At 34.3% G+C, this 13625-nt stretch overlaps 1 protein-coding gene across 1 annotated transcript in view; it reads left to right on the top strand.

Moving 5' to 3' along the window:
- Window positions 1-13625, top strand: part of LOC129244339 (calbindin-32-like) — a 166162-nt gene that overhangs the window by 54617 nt on the left and 97920 nt on the right. The window contains exons 2-4 of the mRNA XM_054881959.1: window positions 932-1244; window positions 3941-4026; window positions 8537-8626. Of these exons, the coding sequence (XP_054737934.1) occupies window positions 1070-1244; window positions 3941-4026; window positions 8537-8626 (351 nt within the window). The 5' untranslated portion in view covers window positions 932-1069. The remainder of the gene's footprint in view (window positions 1-931; window positions 1245-3940; window positions 4027-8536; window positions 8627-13625) is intronic.

Genomic DNA, 13625 nt, shown 5'->3' with positions numbered 1-13625 from the left:
CTACAAACTAAACTTTTCTAGCAGATATTTTACTTTTCTTTTATAATGCCAATTCAACAGCCTTAGAGTGTAAGTTTTTTCTGTTAAGGCCAGCAATTGGCGGATTAATTTCACACAATGAATTTCCACACTTATTTTGCAGTAGTCGAACACTTAGCTTGCAAGTGGTTTCAAACTTAACCGCAATACACGGCCGTACTTTGTCAATGCCAATATTTTATTGCGGCTTCCATTTTCGACGACTCAGGTGTCATTTGCGTAGGTGAGTAGAAAGCAGCAAATTTACGTAGGCGCAGCACAACTTAGGTGCTCGCATTGCGCGTGTGTTTTTTTATGGAGAAAAAGAAAAATTCTTATCAAGGCTGCGCTGCACGAGTATTAGCGCGGGCTTCCCGATGTGCGTGCTCTGTAATCCCATTACACAATTGCAAGCGATACGTCAAGCGTGACGTTGCATTGAGAATCCGAAAACGACGTCGACAAACACTTTGCGATTTTGTATTTCTTTTATTTCTACACGCCAAACTATCGACTGTGAAATTTTTTCGTTCGTTTTTTGTTCGATTCTTTTATTTTCTTACTGCACGCATTCTGCTTTTCGCATTTCACTACTGCGTTTGCTCACTTCCCTCACCTTAACGCTTTTTCCCTAAATAGTTTTGCGAGTGACAGCAAACAAATGATGGCACCAGTGGTGTTGGTGATGTGCGGGCAATTGGACGTCGAAGTCATAACAGTTGTAGAGAAAATATTGCAATTTTTTGACGTTGTGGTTAGTTACTTGCTTTTTGTTTATTTTGCTGTTGTTTTCTGAAAACAGTGCAAACATAATCGTAGCTATTTCATTTCAACTTTTGACACTACACATTTCCATTAAGGATATTAAATCTGTACTCACTATAACTTTTCTTTTTTATCTTTTTCTTTGCAGCTTTCAATTTCTGCGTCTGAGTCTGAGCCAAAGTGAACCTACGAAGCACATAGCGCAACTAAGGAAGTGAACTTCTGCTAATAGTTTTTCGCCAATTTTTAGTGTAGTAAAGCAGTAGTTTTATCCATCCTCTTAGCAATGGAATCCCCCAGTTCAGCCACCGCTTCAGCTGCTGCTGCAGCTGCCGCAAAGCGCGTACAAATCGAGAAGGCGCACAATTTCATGCGCCAATATCGAGATCCCGAATCGCGCGAACTGAAGAAATTGTCAGCCAATCAATTTATGGATGTGTGGGCACATTACGATAAAGATGGTGAGTAGTGTATACCATATTCTTATGTATATATTAGTATTAGGTTTAACTTACGAGTCTTCAGCTAATTGAGTCGAGTTGCTTTGGATAGTAAATTTTCGATTTCTGAAAGGAAAACTAAAATAAAAACTCTTTTACGTATGCTTTGTGCGTCTCTCCGTTTTCATACAAATATATATGCTAACGCACTGCAGTTTTATGCCGTAGATGTGTTTTACGAGAAGATTCATGCCAGGAATGCACTCGAAAGTCTGCCACTGCCTTTCGAGGCGGAACACTTTTAGCAAAAAAAAAAAAAAACTATTTCCATTATTCTCGTTTTTCATGCCCAATTGCTATATAATCTAAGACTTAGGTTAGGTTAGGACCCACTAGGACTAAGGCTCACTGATATTTAGAAATAATGCGCTGGAGCCTATCTTAAAAATTTTGAAAATAAAGTGTATGTGGTCGACAAGCCGTTTTTCAAATTGACCTGAACGTTTTCTGCGTTTAAAGTTGACTGCTTAGGAAGAATACGAACGGGATCCTTATAACGAAAAATTTGTAAAACGAGTAGCAGTGATGATAGCGGTGATTCCACAGTGGCTTCGAAATAACCTAGAGTTACATTTGTGAATTATTAAATTTTTATGATTTTTTTTAAACTACCGCTTTACTTAAATACACTATTTTATAAACAAAAATTATTTTTTTAAGGGAAATACCTTTTTGAAAGTATATTTTTGTTATTTATTTTCAGATAATTATGAAATTTAGCACTCGCGGAAATTTTTAACAGATAGTTAAGAATAAGTCACCCTTTTCTAAGACACTAAAAATTACAATCACCGACACATTGCATTCGCAAAGTAAATGTCTATGAAATTAGGAGTAAAGCAAGGTGGCACACAACTTATCACCCCATCGGAAGATTTATAATTTTTCGAAGTGTAGCGTGTAAAGGTCGAAACACAGATTTTCATTACTCAAAATCATTACTCAAAGTTACTAAAAAAATTGGATGATTAATTTTGCGCCACCTTGTATGTATTGCATATCTTCAGTAAAACAGGGAAGTATTTGATATTTAATTTCTGTAGACTCACACGTTATTTTTATGCAGATTTCGTCCAAAATTTACTCGCAGGTAATTTTCCGAGGAATCATTTTCTACAAGATTTTAATTCTCCCACGATCTTGAGTGTGCATTATTTTTCGAACTTTTCTGAAAAAGGTTCAAAACGACCCTATGTTGGGCGAACTATTGGGTTAAAATCGCTATTAAGGCTCGACTGCTATTCGGAAATGCGTGTGTTCGAATCTCCGTGCATGAAACCTCAAACGATAGAAAAAGTTTTTCCTAGTTGCGGTCACCCTTCAGAAGGCAATGTCAAACTTTGAAGTGTAGTTCTGCCATAAAAAACTCCTCATAAAAACCATTTCCCGTTCTGAGGCGTCTTAAAACTGTAGGTTCCTCTATTTGTGGAGAAACATCATGGCGCACACACAAATTGGAGGAGGAGCTCGGTTAAAACATTCTACAAAAATATTACTCGTAAAATTCTATTAAATACGTCCAAAATAGATATTTCCTTCAGATAATTATTTGTACCATTTTTGAACTTTTTCGAAAAGCGCTCAGGTATACTCGTATAATTCAAAAATTAATTAGACTATAAAAAAAGTTCATCTGAGAATGCTCAAAGCTTAGAGAGAGTACTTTCATCCTGAGCAGGAATCATTATAACCCCAAAATGGCTGTTGTAACATAAGACTTTCAAAGACTTGGCACCCAATTTTGCTCGAAACATGCTCCATGGGAGAAATCATTTGAAGTATTCAAGAGAACTATTCTATGTATTAAAGATGGGTATCAGCGATGGATAGATATCAAGGAGGGAGGTGGAATAGGTTTTACAAAAGACTAAAAACTACAATGAGAGATATGGTAAAAGAAAAATATTTGGATTTAATATTCTAGCTAAATAAAGAAGCGTTAGATGGGATTGAGAAGAATCTTCGCAAGTGTTGAATGACTGTCCTACTTTACGAAGGGATAGAGAAAACTGATGATATTTCTTGGCTTCAAGTTAAGTTCACAAATAGGCAATGCTAGATAAGATTTTGCAGTTGGAAATTTCATATATTTGGTTGAAAACGTGTCTGAGATATATAAAAAAATAATAATAATGTTTAGGTTACCACATTTTTTAAAGAAAAATTTAATGGCAATTTTTAGATATCACAAGCGCTTTGAATATTAAAAAAAGGGTTCGAATTTGTGTATTAGTTCTAACGGTGCTTATAGTCAATGAAATGATACTTGAAATGTAAATGATAAAATGATATAAATATAATGATGTAAATATCAAAGAATAATTAATTCGTTTTTATTCGCTCAAGAAATTCCGTGTACTTTAGGTACGGAAGTGTAGCTCAAGTAAAGCTGGAGGTGACATAAATGAATTAGCTTAAAGAGATTCCATAATAGTTCATAGAAAAATTGTTACCCTAAAATATAAACTCCAGTTATTTTAAGTAAATTGAAAACAGTTTAGCAATGGCTTTAGAGTTCTCATGAACAAATTTCCTTAAAATAATTTTGAATTAAATATTAATAAAATTTTATTGTCTCTCATAATTTATTTAGAAAAAAAAAATAATTATTCAAAATTAACCACTTACATAAGTAACTTATTACCTTTGTTTTACAGGCAATGGATATATTGAAGGAACAGAGTTGGATGGTTTCCTACGCGAATTCGTTTCGAGTGCAAATGCCACAGATATCAGCCCCGAAGTAAGTATTTAAAGAAAAATAATAATAATTTTTTCAACCCTTTTGTTTTATTTGGAATAATTAGCATGTGAGTTAATATACTCACCATAAAATACTTCCCATGGGCTAAACGATTAAATGACTTTCAGCAATACATACGCACAGAGGTAGTTCTTATATTAAAGATGTCAGAACGAACGAACAAAAATCGATGCCGGATCGATTGAATCGGAATAAAAATGATAGACGCTCGAGAAGATCGTTTGTAGAATCGATCTTTTAATATCAGTTTGTTTTTAACTTTTAAGAAATAACCGTAAATAATAAAAACAAACAAAAAATATTGAAAACTGTATTATTATAAACTTAGATTCAAAAATGTGTTCATTAAGCCAAGAAAAAAAATTATAACGATTTTTGTCTTTAACAAATAACCGTAAATAATAAAATATTGAAAACCGTGTAAAAAATTGAAATTGGAAAAATGAGTTCGTTGCTCACAAAAAAACAAAAAAAATTCTCTTCAGACAAGTAGACGTGATTGAAAATACCACACCTTTAAAAGAAAAAAAATTATCGATGGACATTTCCATAAACGGTTCTATTTATCGATCTCTTTGTGCTTTGAATAAAAAGCCTTTTGAACCCATTACTGTCATATTGATACAAATGTAAATACCCACCCCACAGAAAGATCCTAGCGGTTTCGGAAATATTAAATCATATTTATTTATTTCTCTTTTATAACTACAGAAGAAATATGAAATTCTTTCGAAGGTAAGACGAAATTCTCTCTTCTTTTGTAGAGATAAAAATTAGAGATTTCCAAACATTAAAAAAAGTAATTTTAAAATCTTGTAGAATGCTAAAAACTTGAACCATCGTAGAAAAAAATTGTAAGCAGTTTGGCTCCATTTGGTTCCTTCTACTATTTATATTATATATGAAAACTGGTTATCCTCCGAAAGTCAAGTGACAATTTTCTTGACTTGTATATTTATTTACCCAAAAGGCACTAGAGTTAGCAAATGTTCACAAAACTGGTGAAATAAAAGGTATATTTCATATAAAAAACTTAATTTTTGGATATTGTTGGCCAATTCTTCATTATCGCTGATGATCATAAATATCGTTTTGGGGTGTAAGAATAACTTTTATTTTTTCCACTATACCAGCCAATAATTCCGTCGCTCTAACTATCTACTTGTAGCTCCTCGCAAGTCAATTAATATTTTCTGAACTAGTACGAGTTTTTTTGTTTTATTAAAATATCAACCTCTTCCCATTTTTGTAATTTAATTTGCTTTCACTGTCTCTAATGTCGGGCAAAACATTGCCATTAATAACAAATTTCACATTCACTAGAAACTTGGATCAGGTATTAGGTATTAAAATAGCAATTACAGATCTCAGATGTGGGAAAAGTTACAATATAAACCGGAAAATTCTTAAGGGGCTTTCTATATTAATAAATATATGACCTTCATATAAAAACTCCTCTATAAGTATAAGATGAAATGGTTTCACTGCATTGGAAATTAAAGGGAAATTTGAGTGGCATATAGGCCTAAGTGAGTGCCTCTGCACGCGTATAGCAACCACGGTAACCTAACTTAACTCAACCTTCCCTATAAATTAAAAAAGGGTACAGTGGAGCCTATGACAGGCAGTAATGGCTAATATTTCTTTTGAGGTATAGCCATACTCGCTAGCGGCGAATCTTGCTCGATAACTTTGTTGTTGCTTTCACATATAAATTTTTCGTCAAGCGAGCAGAGTTTAAAAATAGTGAGCAAAGAAGAAGTGAATCGAATATGTTGCAGAAATATAAGAAGTAAATGCTGCAAAATTTATAAAAAAAAAAACTATTTGAAATAAAAGCAGTTTACCTAATTTGAAATAGTAGCGACATAGATCTTCGATTTAATTGATTCCAAAATGTATAAGAAAATATTCAGGGAACCTTTTCTGGGCATTCGAGTGAACAAATTCGTCTAAACTGCGCTTACTTGGATAAAATATCCTAACGTAAATTTTGAATATTTAAGTACCTGGGTAGAAAATTTGCCTAAAATTATTGTAATGAAAAAGTTGCGATTGTGTTATCCCTGTATTACTTGGGTATGCTCTGCTTTTGAATTTTGTTATATATGTTTGCCATAAGTGACCTCATTGATGGAAATACAAAAATACAGGTACTAAAGAACGATCTCGCAAGTGTAAGAATTAGGAATTCTGATTAGAGCGATTCTATTCCAAGAGTCTCAAGTAATTTGAATACTGTCGTAAATTCTTCTAAAAATTGTAATTTTTTCTGGGCTTGAATATAATAAGAAGTAAATTGAAAAAATTAAACGAAAAAATTAAAATTATGAAATTTATTCAATCTTGAACATTTTGGTATGCATTTTTTACCGACTTTTTTAACATTTTTATAATTTCTTGTTTAATTTTTTAGGATAAAATATAATTAATTTTGTTTTTGGAAAAAATAATTCTACTTTTAGGAAAACTAAATTTTTTTTAATATTTGGGCAAATTATTTTTACAACGTTTTGAAAAATATGTATATTTTTTTAGGAAGAAATTATTCTGCTTTTTTTGGTAATTTTTTTTGCCATTTTTTGAATAAAAATGTATATTGTTTTTAGGAAAAACAAAATTTTTTGGAATACAATTATTCTGACTTTAGGAAAACAAAAATATATGTTTTTTAATTTTTGGGAAAATTATTTTGATCATTCTTTGAAAAAATGTAAATGTTTTGTAAAAAAGTTGTTCTGCATTCAGGAGCGCTTGGGAAAATTATTTTCATTATTAAAAAAAAAAATGTTTTTACGAAAAATTATTCTTCTTTTAGGCAAACACAAATACTTTTAGAAAATTTTTGGGAAAATTATTTTTGCCATTTTTTCGAAATAAAAATTATTTGGAATAAACCTATTCTGCTTTTAGGAAAACAAAAATATTTGCTTGAAAATTTTTGAGAAGGGTATTTGCAATTTTTCTAAAAAAAAAAAAATATTTGTTTTAGCAAATAGAATTTGTTTTTGGAATAAAACTATTCTGCTTTGAGGAAAACAAAACTATATATTTGAAAATTGTGGGGAAAAGTATTTTTGATATTTTTTGAAAAAATAAAAATTTTTTTTTAGAAAAAAATTGTTCTGCTTTTAGGCAAACAAAAATCCTTTTTTTAACATTTAGGAATTTTATTTTGCCATTTTTTGAAAAACATGTGTATACTATATCTTATTAGGAAAAAAAAAAATTTTTTGTGCGAAAAAATTATTCTAGTTTTATGAAAACAAAAATATTTTTTTGAAAATTTTTGGTAAAAGTATTTTTGCTATGGTTTGAAAAAATTTTTTATTTATTTTTAGGAGGAAAAAATTTTGTTTGGGAAAAAATTACTCTGTGTTTAGGAAAACAAAAACATTAACCTGTTGAGCGATTAGTGTTTCTTAGACAGCTCGATTTACTGTGCTGAATTAATTTCAAGCGAAGGCGCGTATTTACGACATACGATGGACTGTCGATGCAAAACCGGTTTAGATTCACCGTGCGCGTTGGCTAAACGACTATCAGGAAATTCAGTGTTCATGCTTACTTTATAATGTCTAAATAACAGGGAAATTTTCGTTTTGTAAATTTTATAGCATGACGTACATATACGACATTAACTAAAAAATGAACGCATATATACATAATCACTTAACAGGTTAAATAAAATAAATTTTTGGGAAAAGTAATTTTGCCATTTTTTGAAAAAAATATATGTTTTTGTTTGCAATTGTGAAAACACACCTTCTCATATTTGGACTTGTTTTTATTATTAATAGCTGAGACTATGCTCAGTAATGCCAACAAGTTTCGAGTTTTCAAGTTATGTTCAAATAAGAACAGCAAATCCGTGCAAAATTTTGCCCTAGCGAAGTGATAGCATGCGTAATCTATGACTCTACGTATTACAACTCTTTCCAAATCGATCGAAGCTTCGCTGTATATTAACACACTGTAGTATTTAACACGCTCAAAAAATACTATTTAAGGTAACGAAGTTTTAGTGAAAAATAAAAATAATTAAACGATTTATTTGGCACGAGAAAAAGAATAATATTTCTTAATACAAAACTCTTAGTACCAACAGGCTCGAAAGAAAAAAAAAGAAATTATTGCTAGATTACATTCGTTGATTCAAATGCATTCACTTGCTGCGTATAAAAAATTTCGCAGAATTTCATAAATATTTGTAGGTCTAAAATACGCATAGAAAAATTTTAAGCACAAAATCTAACTCCTTTGAACAATCTCCGCATCCTTGATAACTTACGGTGCAGGAGGCAATGATTTCACTGCGTTGCTTAGCAGCTTTGCCGCTCTATCATCCTTTAAGCCCGCATTGATTTTTTTGCCTCTTCACTGCACACACTTTCAAGTATCCTTTCATAATACGTATATATGTATGTACACACATACTTATACTTACTTACATACTTTTTGGCTTTGTCTGCCTTCTTTTTATTTTTAGGCTGTCACCGACACAATGCTTGAGGAGCTGAAATCCTGTTTTATGGAGGCTTACGATGATAATCAGGATGGAAAAATCGACATTAGAGAGGTAAGTGAAGCGAACGAAATGAAGGCAGGAATCTTACCTTCCAGAGAGAGTGAGTAAGAGTGAACAAGAAAGGTTGCAAAAAATTAAAAAAGTTTAAAAGTGGAAAAACTTAAAAAATGAGGATGTGTGTAATGAGCAGTAAAATGTGAAAATGGAAGGCGCGCACGCTTTCACATCTCAGCACATTTCAACTTCTCGTGCGATTCATTCTACCTTTTTTAATTTTTTCTTTTTCCAATTTTCAAAGTGTTTTCCTTTCAGTTTTTTGCAAGCCTTTTTCCTTATTTTTTCGGTGCAACCACTTTGATGTCACATGCAAATTGATTGTGATTGTCGCATGAAAGAGAAATATTTTCTGGGCGTAACTAACATTTGGCTTTGAACGCATTTGGTTAAAAAGCTGGTGAAATGAATACAAATGATTTCAATGTGCAGCAGCACACAGCTGTTGAGTGAATATCAATGTATGCGTATGAGTATAAGAATGTACATGTGTATGTTTATGTATGTGTGTGAGCACATTTGTGACCCCTAAATTAAGGGCTATCTCGCATAATCGATGCATAGGTCCGGTGGCGTGAGCCAGCAACAAATAGAGGTGATGACAAGCAGATGATGATGGCCAGATAAGATGGTAAGGGGTAGAAAAAAAGGAAATGCTGAATAGGTGAAATTCTTTTCAGTCCATTTGCTTTTTTCGTCCCATCTATAAAAAGATAAATGAATTAAGTTTGGAACAGAAAGAAGATGTACATTACACTGGGCGGGTGATTTACAACTTCACAAAAAAAAAAAAAAAATAATAATAATAATTCGCAGCGTGTGTAAGCAATTATAAGGCTTTAATAGAATAAATGATGCGCGCATTAAGCAAATTAAACGCAACCTAAGTACCCTTAAGCTATACTTTTTTGCATATACATATGTACATATAAGTAGCATCCTACTAATGGATATATACACAAACATACTCAAATAAAGGGTCTTTCAAAAGACGCGGCTAGAAATGGCGGATAGCCTTTCTTTTAGGAATTGGATTTGAAAGTGAATAAGTGTGAGTAGTAGAAGAACCTCAATTTATGCTGATTTATTATGAAAGGTAATCCGGAATCTACAAGTACAACTTCGGCCAAGAATGTCTCACCTTCTTCTCGTTCGCATCCAAAATATTCCATTATTAAATTTAAATGGGCACCAGGCTTACGAGCTGCCTGCGTGGTGTACCCTTGATTTGATTTCTACGCACACAACGAGGGATGGGGGTCGCGCTGGCTAACTATCTAGCTAACTATAGATCAGATGGGTCTCGGGTTAGCTCAGCATGTGTTGAAGACGATCGTCGGAACTTTTGGAGTGAGCAAAACCGTAACCTTCGCTAGTTGTGGGGGCCTTAATCCAACTGTTCGATGGGAATTCCTGCAGATAGGTTTCTTTCTACTTCAATAGCTATGAGGCTGATAATTAAGTAGAACATCTTAGCATCTTATCCCAATTTGTCCACCTCAAACGAGGGTGAGACTTAACGCTTTTGGTTCTCATTTTTTAACTTAATCTGAAGAGGTATCATTGGGTACAGATAGAAGGAATTAGAATTTGTTCTGTAATCATTGATTCATCAGCAGGAGGGGTTTTCTCTTTTGGTAAGTCTTCACTAGTTATCATTCCGGCTATGAAAGTATTCGATGCGATACCAGCAGGTGGTAGCAGAGGAAGCTCTGCGTTGGCAAGATCAGGTGGAGAAGGGCTTGGCCTCACTTGGTGTGTCCAACTGGTGTTGGCTAGCACAAGAAAGAAACGAAAAACGCGTTTGTTAAACTCGCCCGAAGTCGCGTAAGCGGTTATCCTGACATCAAGAAGAAAAAGAGCTAGAAGAAGAAGAGGGAGAAGAAGAAGAAGAAGTTATCACTGGTTAATATTTCTGTTTTTGTACTTTCGTCTGTTCCTGTTGGTTGGGGAAGGTTCCTTCAGTTAGATGGGTATCTGGGTTAATGCTGGAATATTTCATCGAAATTGTATTATAAAATCAGGCGACGTAAAATGCTAGCATGCTACTCCACGGTTTTGTATGTATTTCCAAAAAAGGCAGTCACATAAGTCATGGCGCTGTCGAGGTGGTACAAAATGTATCCAAACTTCGAAATGTTTTTTTAAATAATTCCTATTTTAGTCGAAAAAAATGTATTACCAATTATGTAAAATTTCGCACCAATGACAAAAACATGAACCAAATGTCTAAATGCATGTGACCAATTTAATATAGGGCCAACTCGCCACTGCAGCAGACAATGTTCAACGCCACAACACAATCAACCAACAGCTATGTATAAAAATCAACAACAACCAATGCCAAGCAGTGCAAGAATCTCCGCGGCGACAGTGTGCCAAAAAAGTATTCGACAAACAAGATGTCAAAGTGACAGCTGCACATAAAATGCATTGTGTTGACTGTCGGGCTGGCGAACAAAGAAATAAATAGCGGCTACTGGCAACCAATGAAAAAGGAAGTAAAAAAATATCAATAAAAATAAAAATGAAGCAAACAAAAGAGACTGACGCGCGATAGAAAGCTTGCAGTGAGCTACTAACATGCTTTGTGTTTTGTTGTTTTATCATTTTGTTTTTTTCTTATTTCTCTTAGTGGCAGCAACAGGTTTTTCGCCGAAATTTCGCTACTACAGAAGGAACTAGTATCTACATGTTTTCTTTATTTCATCATAAAATAGTTGCTGATGTATGAGTGCGTATGAGTGCACGCGTGTGAGCATGCAATCGTAAGGGCGAGCCACACTTGCTTTTTGACTTCTTTTTGCCACTCATTATTCAACAACAGCTTGTGTGCTGTCTTGGTTTTTGTGTTGCTTAACTTCCAACTATTCTTCTTCTGGGTGAGCGCAGCTGCATGCGTTTATGGCTGCAGTTGCGTTTGCAGAGCTGGTTGTGGCTGTTGCGCCACAAATGCCACATGTGTCTTCTACACATTGCATGCGTCACTTTTAATTAATGAGCGTGCATGTGAGTGTGTGCGTGTGTGAATGTGACAGTGACAAACAGTAATGAGATGAATAATATTTTATTTCAAGTGATTTGATGCGTAATTTTTGAATACAAATTTTTGTTGTTTTTCCTTTGTCTTCTACTTGCATGGAGAGGGTGAATGCAGCCAAGCAGAATCTTGGCTACTTTCTAGCTTAAGTTTGTTTAAAGCGATTGCTCCATGAAAGGGCATCTAATGGAAAGGAATGGAATTGTGGATGGTCGGTAAATTTTTCACGCCCAAGGCATCTAAGGCCAAGAGATAGGATTTAAAGTATAGGGAGAAGCAGATGGTGTGGGGATTCATTACTCCTCGGCAAACATTTAGAGATTTGTTTTTTAGACCTTAGCGGTTTGTCGAGGGAAAGAGAATGTAGCTCTGTTCTATGCCAAAGGGTTTAATGAGCTTTATTAATGAGAGCCTTGGATCCCGCAAACTTTACAGTTCTTTTTATGAATATTAGAAGTTTGTCAAGGGAGGCATAAGGGAAAGGAGTCTGACTTTCCGACCCAAACATATATCATTTAAGTCTCGCAAAAGCCGGAAAGCGGCAGAGAAAATACTTTGTACTATCCACATCCTCCGAACAAGTTGTGCACAGTAGATAGTCAATGATGTATATCGTATTTGCAATTGTCAATCTAATTCCACGTATCTACACCTATCAGAGCTCGTAGCTCCCTTCTTCTCTGTATGGGAAGAAATTTTCCCACCATAATGTCGGACTTTTTCAGGAAATTCTTGGTTGTTTTGCAGATGTCAGTACTACATCAATGATCACATGAGATTTATTAGTGAGAGCTTTGGTGTACTCGACTGTCTTCCCTATACTTGACCCTTAAATTGACTCCGGTAAAATTGTGTACTCCAAGTAACCGCAGTTCATCAGTTCATTAGCCAGTTTGCCTTGAACACCTGAGTGACTCGGCCCATATAAGAGGCAAACTCAGCTTACTCATTGTTAAGTCAGATAGTTGAGTCCATTTCAATAAGAAGCAGTTAGGAATTGATAGAAGGGAAAGATTGAAGAGAAGAGTACAGAGACTTGCACTTAGAGTCTAAGATCTTGAATGTCTATCTGAAAAGTTACAAGGGGTCATTAGGATTTCCAGGTAAGAAAGATTTCCCCAATTCCTCAAACCCGATTCCTAAATCCACACCATTCTGATCGTACAGCGAGTCAACTCAACTCTTCCAACGATACTGCGCTTAGAATGTCCAATCTCCAATCTTTTAAACAGTTGTTTCTAGGAAATTTGAAGCACATTCCTCGAAATTGGGTGCATTTGCTCAGCTTCTGTTAATGGATTCTTTGACTTTTGCGCATAGGCCAGTTCTCTAGAAATCATAATTTGCTTCCTTGAATCTTACGAGGGTGGGCCATGCAACATTTGCTTTTTGAATCGGCTATAAAAAACAAACTAATCAATATTTTTTCAAACTTTTTTTTCATTTTGAAGATTGAACATTGTCATTTATGAATGAAAAATAATATCGTTCAAATGACTGCCACGACTGGCTTTACAGTACGCCATTCGATCAACCCAATTTTTAAGCACATTTTCGATTGTTTGGGCTCCAATTTCATAAATGGCAACTTCGATTTCGTGTTTGAAAGCATCAATCGTCTCTGGATGGTTCGCATAGCATTTGTCCTTAACGGCTCTACACAAAAAATAGTCCAACGGGCTTCAATTACAGCTCCGAGGCGGCCAATTGATATCGGAATTTCGGCTGATTATTCGGTTTTCAAAAACGGTAGCCAAAAGTTCGAGTGTAACTTTGGCAGTGTGACAAGTTGCACCGTCCTGTTGAAACCAAATGTGGTCCATGTCATCCTCTTAAATTTTTGGAAACAAATCGTTGAGCATGTCACGGTAACGCTCGCCATTTACTGTAACCGCGGAAGAAGAAGAAGACTCACCACTTTGGAAATAGGTTTTGAATATTTCCCAATTTTGTTCA

This window comes from Anastrepha obliqua, chromosome 4 (genome assembly GCF_027943255.1).
Source record: "Anastrepha obliqua isolate idAnaObli1 chromosome 4, idAnaObli1_1.0, whole genome shotgun sequence".
Classification (NCBI taxonomy): Eukaryota; Metazoa; Arthropoda; class Insecta; order Diptera; family Tephritidae; genus Anastrepha; species Anastrepha obliqua.
This window is presented reverse-complemented; position numbering and strand designations above follow the sequence as displayed.